This window comes from Urtica dioica, chromosome 1 (genome assembly GCF_054948205.1).
Source record: "Urtica dioica subsp. dioica isolate 48M chromosome 1, U.dioica_male_clone48M_v1_H2, whole genome shotgun sequence".
Taxonomy (NCBI): Eukaryota; Viridiplantae; Streptophyta; class Magnoliopsida; order Rosales; family Urticaceae; genus Urtica; species Urtica dioica.
The window spans coordinates 7,515,332-7,533,971 of record NC_142756.1 but is presented as its reverse complement, the minus strand read 5'-3'; the positions used below and the strand labels follow the sequence as shown (position 1 = coordinate 7,533,971).

The 18,640-nt window shown below is 34.9% G+C and overlaps 3 protein-coding genes across 3 annotated transcripts; all 3 read left to right on the top strand.

Annotated features, from left to right (window-relative positions):
- Positions 1 to 582: 582 nt before the first annotated feature.
- On the top strand, positions 583 to 3,328 carry LOC149406923 (rac-like GTP-binding protein RAC2). Its single transcript, XM_089609965.1, has 7 exons — positions 583 to 902; positions 1,008 to 1,095; positions 1,173 to 1,282; positions 1,383 to 1,446; positions 1,523 to 1,587; positions 1,694 to 1,759; positions 2,879 to 3,328. Exons 1-7 carry the CDS (start codon positions 804 to 806, stop codon positions 2,975 to 2,977), a joined length of 591 nt encoding a protein of 196 aa, XP_089466091.1. The 5' UTR covers positions 583 to 803; the 3' UTR covers positions 2,978 to 3,328.
- Positions 3,329 to 5,339: 2,011 nt separating this feature from the next.
- Positions 5,340 to 14,287, top strand: EMB2785 (elongation factor family protein). Its single transcript, XM_089609956.1, has 19 exons — positions 5,340 to 5,901; positions 6,543 to 6,617; positions 6,712 to 6,862; positions 7,053 to 7,121; positions 7,232 to 7,404; positions 8,302 to 8,439; positions 8,806 to 8,931; positions 9,069 to 9,167; positions 9,372 to 9,492; positions 9,652 to 9,715; positions 9,858 to 9,912; positions 9,993 to 10,117; positions 11,303 to 11,376; positions 11,831 to 11,880; positions 12,905 to 12,991; positions 13,213 to 13,263; positions 13,358 to 13,441; positions 13,679 to 13,729; positions 13,860 to 14,287. The coding sequence occupies exons 1-19, from the start codon at positions 5,581 to 5,583 to the stop codon at positions 13,941 to 13,943; spliced, it is 1,998 nt and encodes a 665-aa protein (XP_089466082.1). The 5' UTR covers positions 5,340 to 5,580; the 3' UTR covers positions 13,944 to 14,287.
- Positions 14,288 to 15,232: 945 nt separating this feature from the next.
- Positions 15,233 to 17,699, top strand: LOC149406921 (ras-related protein RABA1f). The gene is made up of 2 exons (XM_089609931.1): positions 15,233 to 15,621; positions 16,945 to 17,699. The coding sequence occupies exons 1-2, from the start codon at positions 15,401 to 15,403 to the stop codon at positions 17,375 to 17,377; spliced, it is 654 nt and encodes a 217-aa protein (XP_089466057.1). The 5' UTR covers positions 15,233 to 15,400; the 3' UTR covers positions 17,378 to 17,699.
- Positions 17,700 to 18,640: the final 941 nt, after the last annotated feature.

Below are 18,640 nucleotides of genomic sequence, written 5' to 3'. Positions count from 1 at the left end.
AAAAGGGAAATTTTAGAAATTATGTGTGAAATTACACAAAATTAATAAAATGATAAAAATTTGGATTACGGGCAATTAGATTGCAACACGCCGCAGCACATAAAGATATATTTGTAAAATTGCACATATTTTCCAAATTTTTATCATATTGAACATACTTTTTGAATTTTGAACACTTCCTAAAGTTAACCACTTCATCAAAAATTTCAAAAGTCATTTTCCCACTTGTTGACCCGCATAGCATAGAATCCTCTCCCATCCGTCCATTTCCGCTTTCTTCTACTTTTTGTTCTGTTTTAAGCCAAATTTATCTTATTATTCTCTTAAGGCCCATCATAATACTTTTAGATAGTTAAGCAATGTTTTATTTTCTAAAAACTCATCATTCAAGCTCTTCCCTTGTCCCACACTTAACCAACTAACACGAGTACCAAACACCTCTTTCCTTGCTCTTTAGCTCTGGCCTTCCCCTTTAAGAAACAGAAAACCATTGGCAATCATAGTAAAAACTATAAACAATTAAATAAAATCAATAAAGTTTTATATCACACAGCCTAAAGTTGGTTGGTACCTTATTAAATGCCCATATGATAACCCTCCATTTCTATTCAAATTTCAAACTAAACCCCTTCCAACATTACCTCTCTCCTCTCTCTCTCTCTCACACTTTCTTTCCCTTCCAATTGTGTTAGATTGTTGTACAATGGAGGTGAACAAAACACAGAGCACTCACTTAGTACTACACTAAAAAAAAAGAAAAAAAAACTCCAGAGAAAACCAAAATAAATAAATAAATATATATAATGAGCACAGCTAGGTTCATCAAATGTGTAACCGTTGGAGACGGAGCCGTGGGAAAGACTTGTATGCTCATTTCCTACACAAGCAATACTTTCCCAACTGTATGTCATGCATATTTTTATAAACTGTTTAATGTTCCTTTTATATTATTTTAGCTACCATGTGGTTTATTTATTTTTTGTTTATTTTTTAAATTGTCATCATAGGATTATGTTCCTACGGTTTTCGACAACTTTAGCGCTAATGTAGTCGTCGATGGAAGCACGGTAAACCTCGGATTATGGGACACCGCCGGTGAGTTTTTATTTCTCTCGATAATTATTATAATTAAAGTTGATGTGATTTATATATTTGTGTGATTTATTTATCAGGACAAGAGGACTACAATAGGCTGAGGCCACTGAGTTACAGAGGCGCAGATGTGTTTTTGTTGGCGTTTTCTCTCATCAGCAAAGCCAGCTATGAGAACATAGCAAAAAAGGTTGTTCTCAAACTTTATGAGCCTTTTGGATTTAGTCTATTAACAAGATAACAATGATGAATCTGATTCTGATTTTTTTTTTTTGCTGGGCTAAATCCAGTGGATCCCTGAGCTGAGACACTATGCTCCAACTGTCCCAATAGTACTTGTGGGAACCAAACTTGGTATGTCCTGTTATTTAGGTACCAATCAATTTTTTAGTTTGATCCAAGTTGTTTATGCATTGTGATTTGGGTGCAGATTTAAGGGATGATAGGCAGTATTTGATCGATCACCCGGGCGCTACACCGATCACTACGGCACAGGCGAGTCCACAAGAATATTAGTCGAAAATGAGAGAATAGAAAAATGTTTTTTTTTTCCCTCATTTGGGGTTAATAAAATGAATAACTTAATGGGACCGATTTTCAGGGAGATGATCTAAAGAAACTGATAGGTGCGGCGGTTTACCTAGAATGCAGCTCCAAGACTCAGCAGGTTAATTCACATTTTTACCTTTCTAGTTTTTATAAAGGACTACAATAATAACTCGTTGAAGACGGTACTTCTAAGGATACCTCGTTTTTCAAATTTTCCATTTACATTTTTTAACAAAAAATTAGGTAAATAACCAACTAAAATGTTTGAAATTGCTATATAGTCAACGTTTCGTAAATCTCGGGTAAATAGTCATAAAGATGACGTGGCCTAATAAATGGAAGTGACCATTTACCTAAGATTTACGTCTGTAAATATATGAAGGTGAGTATTTACTTGAGATTTACGAAACGTTGGCTATTTAACAATATTGTCAAAGTGTAAATGTATCTATTTACCTAATGAACTTTTTTTCTTAAACTTTTTTAGACGATTTTGCCCTTATTCTAAATGAAACTAGAAATGTGTAAATAAAAACTAAATGAAATTGTTAGTAAAAATATAATAAAATCAAATATTTTAAAAATGTGTGTTTTTTAAAATATAGATAATGAGATATTTACAGAATCAAGTTTGAAACACGTTCTATGTCATATTGGGTATCTCCTTTGGTATTCTTGTTGTTATCAGACAATCTTTTGGTTAGAGTTCTTGCTTTCTTAAGGAGACCCAATTGGGGTTCAAAAATTGGTTTCGATCAAGTGTTAAATTTGACGCAAAGTTGAACAAATATCGTCTCCTATAAAGTGTTACATCTTGTGCTCAAATCTCAAATCTCACAACTAATAACATTTCACTCTCTTAAAAAAAAAACTAATAATATTCCACTTGACTTGCCGACATAAATATGGCATAAAAATAAGGATTTTGGATTTTAGACAACAAAACAAGACTACTGCTTAAATAAATAACGATTGGTGCTTGTCAAATCAACATCTACCATTTAATAAGATGGTATTATAAATTGGAGTGAAGTAGAAGCATGTGCTAAAACTAAATAGACAAAAAAAAAAAAACACACACACACACACACACATTGGAAATACTAACGTATTAGGAAGCTTTACTAGAAATCCTTGTTCGATATGATGAAATAACACCCATAATATCATATTATCATACCAACTTGATGCTTTTTTATTTATATATATTTACTTATGTTTTACTATTATTTTGCAGAATGTGAAGGGTGTGTTTGACGCGGCGATCAAAGTTGTATTGCAACCACCGAAACCGAAGAAAAAGAGAAAGAAGGCAAGACCATGTGCATTCCTCTAAAGTTTCAAAAATCTTGTAACGGCCATTATCTCCTTAAAAGTTTTTTCTTACTTTTCTTATTTTTTTTTTTTTTTTTTTTTTTTTTTTTTTTTTTATCTCTATATGCCACAAACTTGTTGGCCTTTGTTGATGTTGGTTTTATTTTCCTATTAGTATATGTTTTCGTAAGCTTTCCGTTTTGTAATTATGCTGTGGTTTTTGTGCTTCTCGTGAATTTATTTCTTTTCCTTTTTTTTTTTCGTTGATTCATGCAAAATGCATTGTAATGTTGGTCATCAAAATAGAATAAGCAAGATCAATGTTAGGTCTCAACATTTACCATATTAGATTTATGAGAGTACAAAATTTACATGTTTTATGGTGCTTGTTGATGTGAGAATTCACCTCAATGTAGTCTCGATTATTCACGAAGAACAATTTCGATTTGAATTTTGTTAATGAGTCTCAAAATTTCTTAACAAAATCAACTTCGAAATATGAAAGTAGAAAAAATGAAATTATATAAATATAAAATCGAGTAAGGATATATGGCGCGGAGACTTTTACTGAATTGAAAATGTAGATAATAGCCGAAATAAGTAAGAAGAAGCTGAATGAAGTTATTATATCAAAGATCACAAATCGGAGAGCTCGGGTCAGAAAACTATTGTGCGTGCAAAGAAAAAAATGTCGAATTCTGTCTCTAGCCCTCTTATTTATATATCTCGAGGATGGTATACGAGCTCTGTTTCTTCAGGAACACATAGTGCTTTAGATCTGATCTTCCCTTTGTTGTTGTTCGTCACGTATCTCGTCTAACCCAGTCTTGGAGGAGCGGTTGGGAAGATCGTGCGTTGACAGGTCTTTGGCGTCCTCGTCTTCAGATAACTGTTTGAAAGAGTATGATCCTTAGACCAATCCAAGCTAAGAGGGCCTTAGGGGGAATGCTAATAACGGGTTGACTCGTGGGGAGTTCAGTCAACTGCCGTTTGTTTGGGCCGAGTTGAGACTTGGATGTCCCATCTTGGTGGTCTAGTTATGAGCTGTGCACCCGAGCTTGGAGATTACATTCTAGACCTAGACCAAATCGTTTTCTTGGGCCCACGAGTCCGATATTAATGAGTGACGTTCATTGGCTTTCCATCGTATTGGCTGTATTGGCTATATATACTTGCTTATTTGATGAACTTGGTATTAATGATATCACCCATCCAAAATCATGATGGTTTACCCGAGTTTCTGATCTTGCTTCGTTTCACATACCGAACAATGTCGGTTATAAAAGAGTTAAAATCAGCTTTTTCCAATATGCTATATGTGGTGCTAATATAACAAGTACAACATCAACAATGTTGTTGTTGGGAGGATTTGTACCCACAACAATATAGTCACATTTCTTTGATATTTGTAATCACCAATATTAGTTCACGACTATTGTAATCATCTTTGGAACGTATTTGTAAGAATTCAATGTCCGTTTACAATTTACTTTTTTCATCTTTAAACTATCGACAAAAATAAAATAAAATACATAATTGCAATATAGTTCTTTCTTAGTTAGTTATTTTTTTTTACTTGATAACCATTTTCCACATTTGAGAATTTTATAATAGTTTAGAATACTTAATTTGCAATCTTAAGAATGAATGCGTTTTGTATTCGATTAGTTACTATTAAGTAGAATCGTGATGTTGATAAAAAGGTAGAATGATGATATTTGGATCTAAAATACTCAATTTTAATATTAAATTCATATTCAAAACCTACATAATCAAGATGGAAAACTCACTCAACATATAAAAAAACCCATTCACGATGCACATCGACATATAACTATACTTCATTTGAGATGTCACCAATGAGTCTGTGAATGCTAAGAAAGCACACACACATGAGAATATGGCGGTAGCGAAAATCAAGTTTCAAATTATTGCGACTTGATCAACGTTGTAAAATTGAGCAATTAGAAAAGAAAGTGAAAAAAATGAGATTTTAGAATTTTTCAATATTATTGGACCCCACATGTTGTTTTTACATTTTTGTTGTTGTTGTTGTTGTTGTCGTTTGTATGTTTTAAATACACAAATCTATTTTGTGTTATCATTCAATAAAAGAAAATAAAGGGGTGAAAAGAAAATGAGAAAAAACAAGTACACTAACTCAAAGAGAGAAGAAAGACATTTTGAGAACATGCAATTATTAAAATCTCGTTGGTTGTTATTAGTAGAAAACTCTAAATAAGATCCAAAGTCAATTCTCTTGTGTCTTACTATTTTAGTTTCGGTCAATTATTTGTTTGGATCTTAGAGTCACATAGAATATATACAATATGCGTCTACATATCCGAATTCGCAAGTATCCGACCCCGAATCAGCTTCAACATATGAATTCGACTTATTATTATTTTTAATTCAAAATTTTTCTAAATTAGAAAGTAAATTAGTAAAATTGATATAAATAACCAAGTTTTACGAGAAGAGAAAAAAAAAAGAAAAGAAAAAACACCGGTACTTGTGAACTTAAACCCCTCAGTTGAAGATTGAAGGTGAAAAAAAAAAAATCGTTAAACCCTAAGTTGATCCAAAGACTAGTTGCGGAGGACTTGAAATCTTCCACAACCGAAGATGGTGGTGGGTCCGCTGATTAGATCTCTCTGGTCATCAGCGAGGAAATCCAAACCCCTCTCTTCTCCCACGGCGGCTCTCAGGTCCCGCGTATGGCCATCCCGATCATTCTCGTCGGCTCCGGCCGCCGCCGCCACCGCGCACGACAGCTCTCTGGACCCGGCGCGGCTCCGAAACGTGGCGGTCATCGCTCACGTCGACCACGGCAAGACCACTCTCATGGACCGGCTTCTCCGCCAGTGCGGCGCCAATATCCCCCACGATCGAGCCATGGACTCCATCAGCCTCGAGCGCGAGCGAGGAATCACCATCGCATCCAAGGTCGGTCCAATTTGACGAGATGCGAATTGTCCTGGATTGTCGTTGCTGTGAATGTTGTGGTTGATCGAGCTTTTATGTCCTTTTCGCTAATTTAATAGTATCTGAGTAGCAAATTAAGTTAAGTATTCTTATGCTTGTTGCTAATATTATCACTGGTGAGCTAGTTATGATTCCGAATTTGAGATGTTTAGGTTAGAGTACATGATTTCGATTCTGTGCTGATGATAAAGGTGGATTCTTTATGTTTTGCTCGTTTCATAGAGTTTTGTATTTATGTATAAGCTTAAATTAAATATCCTTTTGATTGATTTGTAAATGTGACAATTGACTGTTACTTGTTCTGTTATAAGATGGTTCTCTATATTTTAAAGGTTAAAACTTTGTGCTTATTAGTCTAAGGATCCGCTGCTCAGAGGGATTGGTATCAATATTGAAAAAGTTTTCTCGATGAAGTCTTGTCTGTGAAATCAGTTTATCTAAGTCTTCTTTCCTGTATTAAACATGCGACACACACAGATGTATGTGCGAGATTTTTTTTTTTATACCGTTGAGCCTGTTCTTAATAAGTTTGCCCATAGTTATTCGCTACATCATATGAATTATCATTTTTTTAAATATATTCCATTCCTGCTTTTTTGTAGGTTACGTCCATCTCGTGGAATGACAATGAATTAAATATGGTCGACACTCCTGGGCACGCAGATTTCGGCGGCGAAGTATGTCCTTGCTAATGCCTTTTTCTAGAATACGGAAAAGTGTGTCCTTACAACAATGATTTTTTTCATTATTATCGTTTTCAATGGTTTACAGGTTGAGCGAGTTGTTGGTATGGTTGAGGGAGCGGTTTTGGTTGTCGATGCTGGTGAAGGTCCGCTTGCACAGACAAAGTTTGTCCTTGCAAAGGCTTTGAAGTACGGACTACGTCCTATTCTTCTTCTCAACAAAGTTGACCGACCTTCAGGTATAAATGCGCGTCAGACATTATTATCCGTCACAAAACAGCTAATCCACCAGCATTAGATTATGTACCAGATCTTTGAATTCTTCCCATGTAAAAGTCTACATTGTTCCTCTGCGGAAGGATTGCATTTTTCGCTTACTCAGAGCTTGTATGGATTTGTTTGACATCTTTGCTTATTATAATAATGTAGTTTCTGAAGACACGTGCGATGAAGTTGAGAGTCTGGTATTTGATCTCTTCGCAAATCTTGGTGCTACAGGTGCGGAAATCTAATAAGACATTGTCCTAACCTCAGTTTTTTCTTACACTTTGCGCTTGCTTCTATGTATAAATATTAGTTACGCTAACATTCTTTTTGTATGTATCTAGAGGAGCAGCTAGACTTTCCCGTTTTATATGCCTCTGCCAAAGAAGGATGGGCTTCGAGCACTTTTACCAAAGATCCTCCGGCAAATGCGAGAAATATGTCTTCGTTACTTGATACCATCGTACGACATGTTCCTCAACCAACGGCAGACCTCGAAGCGCCATTCCAAATGCTGGTTGGTCTCGGTTATATAATATTTTTGGGTGATATAGTGGCTTTATAATTGATCTGCTCATGTCTTTGAGTGTGTGATTGCATATGAGCTTTGGAAACATGGTTGGATTAGCTTGTTCTCAAAATTAAGTTAGCTTTACTCCAAAGAAAACTCACATAGACGAGAGTGATGGATTTGAGTAAAAAAAATTCATAACTTTTTGTGGATGGACACACACGAGGGGGTGACTAACCATTCATAACTCTCAATGCAACTTGGAAAGGTAGGATGCAAGCTATATAAGAGAGTATGCACAAATCAACAGTGTTACTTGAGGGTTCTAATTCTACTATGTACAAAGTTCCAAAAAGTTAAAACTTGTTTCTTAGATATCTAGAGTCCACACATTTTGAGTTCCATCTAGAATGGTCTAGATCTTTTATGCTTTCTGAATCCTTCTTCGAACCTCCTAGCTGCCGGTAGCAAAATTTGAAGTAAAATAGCGAGACGTAAAAATAGTTCATATTGTTCAATAGGCATCTAATACGTGATATTTTTTGGTTGGGTGGTCAGCTCTTTGGTTTATTTCCAAGAGGTCCTAGGTTCTAAATGGTGTAGCAATTGCTAGTGATTCCAGTTCCCCTAATTTTGTGGGGTCAGACAGGGAACCTAGGGATCATATTTTTTATTTATTTATTTTTATTTTATTATTATTATTTTTTAGTTTGACATCTTATGGTACATTCATAATCAACTTGAGTAATTCTGTTTTTCATGCTTTGAGTTCTGATTGATATTATTTTGTAAAGAACAAGCTGCGTAATATAATGTGTACCTGTACAAACAATTTTTGATACTTTGGTTAACCAAGTTCAACATTATGTCATTTAATTACATTAATATATATACCCTTTTTAGGTTTCCATGATGGAAAAAGATTGTTATCTTGGGAGAATATTGACTGGGCGTGTTACAAGCGGAGTTGTTCGTGTTGGTGATAAGGTCCATGGACTTTCCCAGAGAGATTCGGTGATCCACAAAGTTGAAGAAGGAAAGGTATGTATGTTCACATGCTGTCAGTTGAATATAATAGATTTATATATCTATAATTTTTTCACTTATAATATTTTGGGCATTTGAAAATAGAGCTTAACTGGACTGCTCCTTCTGACACACTAATTTCACTTTGCAAGTGTATTTTTAATATTTGCAATGGGGTCAAGCGTTTTATTTATATTTTTAATTATGATATACGGCCAATATTGTATTGATGATGAGTTATTTGTATGATACTTATATAGCTTTATTCCATCTTTCTTTGACACAAGCACATTGGGAAAGAAATTTAGCTGTTAGTAATTGGTTTTGTGATTTCTATTTTTTCCTAACATATTTTTGTTTTCTTCCCTTTGCTGTTTATAGGTTCTGAAATTAATGAAAAAGAGAGGCACTGAAACAGTTCTGATTGAAAGTGCTGGAGCTGGTGACATCATATCAATGGCTGGATTAGCTAGTCCATCGATTGGTCACACAATTGCAAACACAATGGTAATAGTACACTCTAACCGATCTTAACCTTGTCCCCACCTAGTGGATACTAGACATATATCTTTTCTTATCATGGAAAGAAAGCAAGAACGGGAAACCCACTCTCATTTTTCCTTACCGATTTATGTGTATATCAGGTCACAACTACATTGCCAACTGTTGAATTGGACCCCCCAACCATTTCCATGACTTTTGGTGTGAATGACTCGCCATTGGCTGGTCGTGATGGTTCCCATGTAAGTCATCAAGTTATTGCTTCTACACCTGATATCATGTTAATTCTGAACTTCTCAGTCACATGTAAAACTATATACTACATGGCATAACCTTGGCCTTAAGTGTAATCTTGCTCGAAATCATAGATATACATAATGGAAGCAGTTGTTCATGTAATTGTACATCACCTGTTATGGGTAAACATTTTTCTGTAATGGCTGCAGTTGACTGGAGGAAAAATTAGCGATCGGTTAATGGCCGAAGCAGAGACAAATCTTGCCATCAATGTTATCCCCGGATTGTCTGAATCATTTGAAGTTCAGGGTAGAGGAGAACTTCAACTAGGTGTGTCTCGATTAAGCCTGAAAATGTACATTTTACTTTTGAAATATTATTTCTAGAGGAGGGAACAACTTTCTCCACCCTCCAACTGTAAGAGGCTCATGCGCTTTACAGGAAATTCATTTTAATGGTCAGCTGATTGAAGTTTTCATTGTGTAAAAGGTATCCTAATTGAGAATATGAGGCGCGAAGGTTTTGAACTGTCGGTATCACCACCTAAAGTCATGTAAGTTTTGGGTTCTAATATTGCTCATTCTTTTATTTTTCTGGCTGTTCATTTCCATTTCTCCCTTGTATCGTGGTTAAATTCTTACTGACGTAGGTTTTGAATATTGTATCATTTTTGTTTTTCTTGAATGACGAATCAGGTACAAGACTGAAAATGGTGAGAAACTTGAGCCAGTTGAAGAAGTTACCATCGAGGTAAGAGTTACTACTTAAGGAAATGCTATTTTGCTGTAATATGAAAAGTTGTGCTGGACATATACTGAGTTCTAGCGCAGGTAAACGAGGAGCACGTTGGTCTTGTCATGGAAGCATTGTCTCATAGGCGAGCTGAGGTTAGTGATATGGGTCCTGTTCCAGGGGCTGACAGCAGGACCAGATTGAGTTTGACTTGTCCGTCAAGGTTAGCATATATTTTTTTCATTTCTATTATTCGAAATATGTCTAATTTCTTCCAGTTGTCGAAGATCTTACTTCAGTAAATAGTGAATTTCGACCTAAGAAAATAGGATCTCGCAAATCCAATTTGTTGTCACTTCGAAAAGCATTTGAGGCGGAAGCCTCGAGGCTAGGTGATGGGTTCCGCCTTAAGACTTGAACCTTAGTATAGTATATTGAGAGTTAAGCCTCAGATAGATTGAGATATAACCCTTCGTGCTATTTAAAACCTTGAGGCATACGAGGTTTTGAAACTCAAAATATTAAAATCAACCTATTTGAAATGTTTTTATGCCTTTTTAAGTTATTTCAGCTGCTTAATCCCCATTAATAATGTATGGGAAGAAGTACCTTTTTAAATATTTTATAAATATTTTTAAGTGATATTATATTAGAAATAAAAGGAAATTAGAAAATTCCTAAATTTCAAGAAAAAGTAAAAGATTACATTTAATTCCAGTCCATTAATCCCATTTAGAAAATGCCTCTGCATAAGCTGAATTTTATGTGGTTGTAATGTAATGTTTATTTTTAATTCCAGAACAAGAGTACAATACTTATTTTTTAGGCGTACATCTCATCGGATAACAAAATTCCTTTTAAGGCATTGCTATTTTGTTTCAAAAAATTGGCTACGTAAGGCACCTAAACTATAGAAATTGTAAATTAGCCAACCTTTGGTAAATACTTTGTAAATAGCCAACTTGCATACGTGGCAGCCTATTAAGTTAAATAAGTCTTTTATTAATATGTTAATAAGTTAACTTGGCTATTTACAAGAAATTAACCAAAGGTGGGTTATATCTCAATTCACTATAACCGTGTGGCTATATAACTTAATAACCCATTTTGTTTTGTTTAAGTTGTCACACACCTAGCCCTGTTCTTTTCTGCTGATTTTTTTTTTTTTTTCATAGTTAGATTCTTAAGTACTCGGATTCTCCATTATCAATTGATAATATCCTGTTTCATACTTGTTCACATATTAGTATCATCAGTTGAATGCCATTCATAATCAACGTGTCAATTATGTTATGTAATCAGTATTTTGGTTATTATAGTACTCCAGTTTCTTGATAATCTACGGTGGTGTTTCTCAAACCTTTTGCAAATTAAATTTACTCTCTTCTATCTGGTTGGTGTGCTACAGGGGTCTTGTTGGGTACAGAAGTGTTTTCAGCACTGATACACGTGGAACCGGATTTATGCATCGCGCGTTTCTAAGTATGGCATCGAATCCTTTTACTGTTACATATTTCGGGTAGTCAATAGTTGAATTGATTTTCAAGTGACATTTTTCTTGACGTGGGTTTTGTTGGACAAGGAAAGACTCTGACTCAAAACTAGTTGGTTTCCTTGATGCAAACAGTACATTTTCCTAGTTTTAAATAATTTTGATTTCATATGACTCGACTTAAATTCCAAGAGTGTAGAACGCAAAGCTAAAATGATTTTACGAGTGAGAATTACGAGATGAATTATTTTGCTAAGTCTATGAGCAGTCCATTGCCTCTGATAGAGCCTAGCTTCAGTGGTTTGGCCTAAGGGCTGTAACACTTGTTTTCATTTTGCCTTTTTTTATTTTTTTTTTTATGACTAGATATGTAAGGTTTGGGCACCTTGTAATTGTGAGTATGAGAATTCTTCTTAATATTCTCTGATACTTCATTTCTCGTAGGATATGAAAAGCATCGAGGCCACCTTGGAAATGTCAGGAAAGGAGTCCTGGTTCGTTATGCTTTGTCTTAGACTTATTTTTTCTTCGTGTACTACAGTTAATATTATTTTTGACAGATTGTACTTAATTATTTCGTTCACTGAAAACATGTTTTCTGTTAGAGAAATTTCATTTTATGGACAGATTAGACCTCATATTTTAAAAAGATCAAAAAATGGACTTTTGTCTCAATTTCGGACACAAATGCCCTTTTGAACAAATGAACTCATTTCACCTTCACTCTTTATCTTCTCAATCTCTCATTCGATCTTTCACGCTCGATTCCGACGAGATTTAACTAAATCGACGAGATACGAGAGAATCCGACGAGCTATGATAACCTAGAAGGATAAAGTTTCACGTGAATTTGACCTTTTCCGCTTAAAATATCCAAAAATATGAATTTTATCGTATAGCATCGTACATTATCGTACGGTATCATACATTATCGTACATTATAACGTAATTTCAATAGTATAAATTTTATCGTACATTATAATTATAATGTATCGTATCTCATCGTATTGTATCGTATATTATCGAACAGTATCGTATATTATCGTACGTTATAACGCAATTTCATTTGTATGAATTTTATCGTACATTATCATAGCTCGTCGGATTCCCTCGTATCTCGTCGAATTTAGTTATATCTCGTCAGAATCGTGCGTGAAAGACCGAATGAGAGATTGAGAAAATAGAGAGTGAAAGTGAAATGAGTTTATTTGTTCGAAAGGGTATTTGTGTCCGAAATTGGGACAAAAGTCTATTTTTAGATATTTTTGAAATATGAGGTCTAATCTCGATATTTCGTTAACTTTTAAGTCTATAAAATAAAATTTCTCTTCCGTTATACCCGGCCAAATCATTCTGCCTCAAAGTTGCACACTATTTCACTAACATATTAAATTCTCCTTAGGTGCCAACACTAGGCATTTTAAACATGGATGTACTGCATTTCTTTCATTCATATTTGATATCATTGGGTATTACTGCAGTAGCTAGTGCTTATCGAATTCTTCCGTGTATGAACAGATATCAATGGCTCATGGTACAATCACTGCTTATTCACTGATGAGTTTGGAGCCTCGAGGAACTCTTTTTGTGTCTCATGGGATGGAGGTTGTTTCACAGAACCAGTTTTTACTCGGCACCTTATATTTTTTCTTCAGAAATCACTCTAGCAATTACAAATTTCCCCATTGAAAACTTTAATTATTTATTTGTTTATTTTTCTTTCTTTAATTCTATGGCCAAGGAACTCGGTTGGGGCTTTGATCCTGGTAAGAAATTTATTGTACTTTGTTAGATTAACTCAAGAAATCTTTTCTAATGCTATGCAGACATACGACGGCATGATAATTGGTGAACATACACGAGACTCGGATCTAGATGTAAGCTCTTTAATCAATTGCTTTTCGTTTGATGACTTTTACCTATGTTCATGGGACTGATATTCACATTTGAATGATATTGATAATTGTATAGGTCAACCCTGTCAAGTCTAAGGAGCTTACTAACATTCGATCAGCCGGCAGGGACGAAAACGTCAAACTAACTCCTCCGCGTCTCGTACGTACTCTTTTTTTCATATCTTGCTTTTCTTTTCGTTGCCATTCACTTACGTACTTTTTTCATATCTTGCTTTTCTTTCTAGAGATTGGCCCAGCGTTTTCTAGCTTGTATTTTGCTTCTTCATAGTAGAAGCTTTCTTTTTTCCTCTTTTTAATATATTTTTCGAGTTTTAAAAAAAAAAAAAAAAACTTATGTATGACCAAAAACCAACCCTCTGTTTTCACTTAATTGCAGATGACTCTTGAAGAAGCCATAGGGTATGTCGCTGCTGATGAGCTTATTGAGGTTAGTTTCGGACTATCAATTTATCTTTCTCGTTTTCCATTAATTATGCTATTTATATAGTTTTTTCATTTTCTTATTTCCATTGATCAACTTGATTATGATTAACGATCGCTATGTATGTCATATGCAGGTTACCCCAAAGGCCATCAGATTAAGGAAGAAGTACCTGGACGTTAACAAGCGTAAAAGCATGAGGCAAAAAGCCAAGCAATGAAGAAGCCATTTTTTTAAAATAAAAGAAAATTTTTTACAGAAATTTATTTTGCACTTTTACTTGCCAGAATAGGTCTTTATGTAATTCATTATTTAATCCCTCAATTTTGTGCTTCGTAGAGAAGAAAATAATGGTTTTGAGAGGTGTAACTTTATGGATAAATAGGTCTTATACATCTGAAGCGCATCAATGTCTTCTGTTTTAAAATGTATAATTACAGGTAGGTTTGTTATTTATTGGCCACTAATGCAAGTGATATTCTTGTGAAACCTGAGGATATTTATTATTTTGAATAAATACATTTATAGCATATGACTCAGAGAAACCGCTCAATAGTTTCGTGACATCGCTTGTGTGTTATAACTGTTCAACTTTTTATATTATTTGTGGTTCATATTTTGCTATGAAGGAAGACCTCTAGTTTACGGTGTGCCCTCCATTTATGGAATTCGCATTTCTATATTTTTCTTATAAGTAATTGGATGCTGTTAACTATAAAGTAATTGGATGCTGTTAACTATACAGAGCTAGATTTTGAGCTAAATGAAGGCGTATATTTTGTGACGTAAATAATTGCACAAAACTTTATAATTTATATTTATTACTTGATTTTTTTTCTATATATAATTTTTGCTATAAAATTCTGTTATAAAAATTTGACGTCCAAGTTCTTTATATTTGCGTTAATGACTGTTTACTTGAAATTAAAGACACAAGGGTCATTCTGAGCAAAAAAAAAAAAAAAAAAGAAAAAGAAAAAAAAGACACATGGGTCAGTAAAGAAAGCATATTAAATTAAGTCATTGTGCTTAGGCACAAACCCATTGAATTTGGTCAACGTTAACTAATCCCCTTAGTTCACCGACAAAAGAAATGTCAAACCTGTGCACTAAATAATTAAACCTTGAACAATTCAAAGTGAACATGCTAGTCTACACAAAATATATATAGTATGCTTCCCCGGCATGACAATTATATTATTACATTTTCCCTTCGTGGGTTTCACAAATTTTGTCCGTCAATCCTTCTAGAAAAGAGAGAAAGGTAACACAAAATAAATTTACTTTTTCTAGATAAATTTAGAATTAAGTATAGAAAATAATAAAAACCATGAGAAAGGCTATTTTTACATTTTTTTTAAAACTATCTTTTTGCACATTCATTAATTATTTTTACAATTTGGCCTAATGTACAAATGAAACATGAGAATAAAAAATAAATAATAAGGTTGCAAGAAACCATTTCTCACCAATAGAATAATAATAATAAAAAAAACACAAAAACAAATAGCATTAGATTTAAACGTCTCTCCCTCTCTCGTGTGATGTATCAGAAACTCCCTCTCTCCTCTCATTCTCTCACAAACGGTACAACATAAACAGAAAACATAAACTCTCTCTCTCTCTCTCTCTCTCAAATCCCTAGATCTGCAATCGAATAATTCAGCATAAAGAAATATGGGAGGTTACAGAGCAGACGACGATTACGATTACCTGTTCAAGGTGGTATTGATCGGCGACTCCGGAGTCGGAAAATCGAACCTCTTGTCCCGATTTACTCGCAACGAATTCAGTCTCGAATCCAAATCCACCATCGGCGTCGAGTTCGCCACTCGAAGCATCCATGTCGACGATAAGGTTGTCAAGGCTCAGATTTGGGACACTGCTGGTCAAGAAAGGTTTCCATTTCTTCTTCTCTCTCTCTCATTGCCTTTTTAAATCTCGAAACAACGATCATACGTAATTGCTCGTACAAATTCGTCGGAATAGCAATCTTTAGCTTTTTTTCACGTTTCTTTTTCGTAAAACTTATTTTTTATTTGTTGATAAACATGATCAATAGAGGCCAGATAAATTGACGTGTTGATCTTATTCATTTGTTATCCGATTTGATAATTAGTCCCAAGAAACGATCAATATGTTAGCTTTTCCATCTGTTGTCAAACATTATCATTTCGGTTCAAATTTCTTGAGATATGAATGCAGTGATCCCATTATTGATCAATAGTTTCGTGAAATCTGAACAATATATATGATATTTTGTTTACGTATTCAATTTTAGATTTGAGTTTCCAAGTCGCTAATCTTTTCAAAATACAAAAAAATTGTAGATTTCAAATTAGTTTTTTATTTTTATTTTTTATTATGGGTTGTAAGTGTTTGGTCCAAACCTGGGCTATCGGAACGGAATGGAATGGAACGTCCGGCCCCAAAACAGAATTTCTGTTCACGGAATATTTTTAGTTTATTTAATTTTTTTCAAATATAAGAGTGCATTTTAGTTTTTATTTTCTCCCTTCCATCGACAGTACCGGAATTAAGATTCTTTGGAATTGAGATCCAATCTTCCGTATTCAATCCTATTTATAAAATGTTACATAATTCAACTCAATTCAAATTACGTGATATAATTGAATTGCGTCTGCAAAACCAAAGTAGGACTCAGTCTTTCTATTTCGAATTGGTTGGCGCAGACAAACCAACGTGAACTAATTGTAGCTTTAAAATGTATATTTCAAACAGAGAGACCGAGTCCTAGTTTGTTTTGCGGTCTCAATTGAAATATTATCATGTTCTCTAAATATTATAACTAGGATTGAAAATGGAAGATTGGATGAATCTCAATTCCAAAGCAACTTAATTCTGCAGTTCATGAATAAATAAAGGGTTATATAGCTAACTAGCCATGTACAAATTTAAATTTTGATAAATAGCCAACATTCTATTATTTTGCAAAATAGCCATTCATACAAATTAACGGTATATAAATATTCAAAATATAACAGAAATGAATCGAAATTAACTTTGCCGCGTCAGATTCAGCGACACTATATTTGAAACGTTGGCTAAATAGCAATATTAGTCTGTTATATATTTCATAATTTTTTTTAGAATTCAAAGCTAATCCAAAGGGCATATGATATAAAGTACGAATTGAGTATGCGAAAGGAACTAGAACTCAGTTTTTAATTTTTTTTCGGCTTCAAATTGGGTTTGCACAGGTACCGGGCGATAACGAGCGCGTACTACCGGGGAGCGGTGGGAGCGCTTCTCGTGTACGACGTGACTCGGCACGTGACGTTCGAGAACGTGGAGAGGTGGCTGAAGGAGCTTCGAGGCCACACGGACGCGAACATCGTGATCATGCTCGTGGGAAACAAGGCCGATCTGCGCCACCTCAGGGCCGTCCCCTCCGAAGAAGCCGAGGCTTTCGCTCAGAGGGAAGGCACGTTCTTCATGGAGACCTCTGCGCTCGAGTCCCTGAACGTCGAGACCGCCTTCACCGAGGTCCTCTCTCAGATCTACCGGGTCGCCAGCAGGAAGGCACTCGAGGTCGGGGACGACCCCGCCGCGCTGCCCAAGGGACAGACCATAACTGTCGGAAACAAGGATGACGTGTCTGCTGTCAAGAAAGTCGGGTGTTGCTCTGTATAGTCGCTCTCTCTTTTCTCGAATATTAAGAATGTAGGATGTGATATTTCTTGTGCTCTAAGATACTCTTGGGGGCTTTAGTCACCTCTTATGTCTTGTGGTAGTTTTTTTTTTGGGGGTCATCTAAAAATATATATATTGTTAGGGGATCAGTGTTTGTTTTTTTGGGTTATATATAAAGCTACATTCGTTTGTTCAAGATTCCGAATCAAGGAGCTATTTTGGGCTTGTACTTGGATTGGATTATACAATTGTTTGTTTTTCTGGGAACCTTATTATTTGTTTGAAAATCAATTAAAAAATCAGGTGTAGGAGTTGGTTTCTTTCTTTCTTTCTCATGGTATTTGCTTTCTGTTTGAGTCTGTTATTCAAATAGCAAAAGGTGAAAGGCAACAAAATCTTCACCTCGCAATTCCAAGTCTTTTCATCTTCGTTAGTCGCTCTAAGCCTCCAACTATGATCACCCAAATAAGCGACGTATCTCTAGATTTAATGAAGATATGTTCTTTAATCACCAGTGAGATTGTCAATGGCCTTGCTCTTTTTGTCCAGGAGCGAGACCTAAGGGATTGTTGTATATCTAACAATAGAGCAATGCCTCGGAGCTTTGGCTTCTTGCCGGAGTTTTGATTTGATTATGTACTTCCAGCTCTTAACAAGGATTTAATTTTGGGTTATATAGGTATATAGGCACACGGCTTTAGTAATTTTGATTTTAGCCAACATTATATTAATTTTCTGTTAATAGCTACAACAATATATTTACACAATGTTAAAAGACTTAAATGTCGTCAAATAACTCCCCTCAAGTTTCACCCCAAATATTAAAAAAAATTGTGCATTAATTAGAATCCCGAAAATAAGGCTAAATTGTCGAACCACTAATAACCATTTACACACTTTAAAAACGGGCCGGCTAGGTATCTAGTCCAAATTAACTACCTTCTTTAAAATTCTAACCCAACTATCACTTAAATTAGGTAACTAGCCAAATCCACTACCAAACAATATTATATTCCTATCTTACCCCTCATCAAATACACACCAAAATTTTCGCCTCCGACTCCGAATCCTTCAATCCTCCGATATTGCCTCCGAACTCTCCGTCGATTTCGAATACTCCAATCCTCCGATATTGCTTCCGACCTCCTTTTCCGCCACCAATTTTCTGATTTTGCCACTTCCGAAACCGACAAAGACGTCTCCGTTCTCATACTTGGAAAAAATGGTAAGTAAATATTATTTCCAATTCGATCAACCCATAGA

Excerpts from the sequence above, each read along its gene's own strand:
- LOC149406923 (XM_089609965.1), top strand. The coding sequence starts at position 804 with ATGAGCACAGCTAGGTTCATCAAATGTGTAACCGTTGGAGACGGAGCC. Across the intron at positions 903-1,007 it reads CAAGCAATACTTTCCCAACT|GATTATGTTCCTACGGTTTT; the intron begins GTATGTCATGCA and ends TTGTCATCATAG. Across the intron at positions 1,447-1,522 it reads ACTTGTGGGAACCAAACTTG|ATTTAAGGGATGATAGGCAG; the intron begins GTATGTCCTGTT and ends ATTTGGGTGCAG.
- EMB2785 (XM_089609956.1), top strand. The coding sequence starts at position 5,581 with ATGGTGGTGGGTCCGCTGATTAGATCTCTCTGGTCATCAGCGAGGAAA. Across the intron at positions 12,992-13,212 it reads TTGTGTCTCATGGGATGGAG|ACATACGACGGCATGATAAT; the intron begins GTTGTTTCACAG and ends AATGCTATGCAG. Across the intron at positions 13,730-13,859 it reads CTGCTGATGAGCTTATTGAG|GTTACCCCAAAGGCCATCAG; the intron begins GTTAGTTTCGGA and ends TGTCATATGCAG.
- LOC149406921 (XM_089609931.1), top strand. The coding sequence starts at position 15,401 with ATGGGAGGTTACAGAGCAGACGACGATTACGATTACCTGTTCAAGGTG. Across the intron at positions 15,622-16,944 it reads GACACTGCTGGTCAAGAAAG|GTACCGGGCGATAACGAGCG; the intron begins GTTTCCATTTCT and ends GGGTTTGCACAG.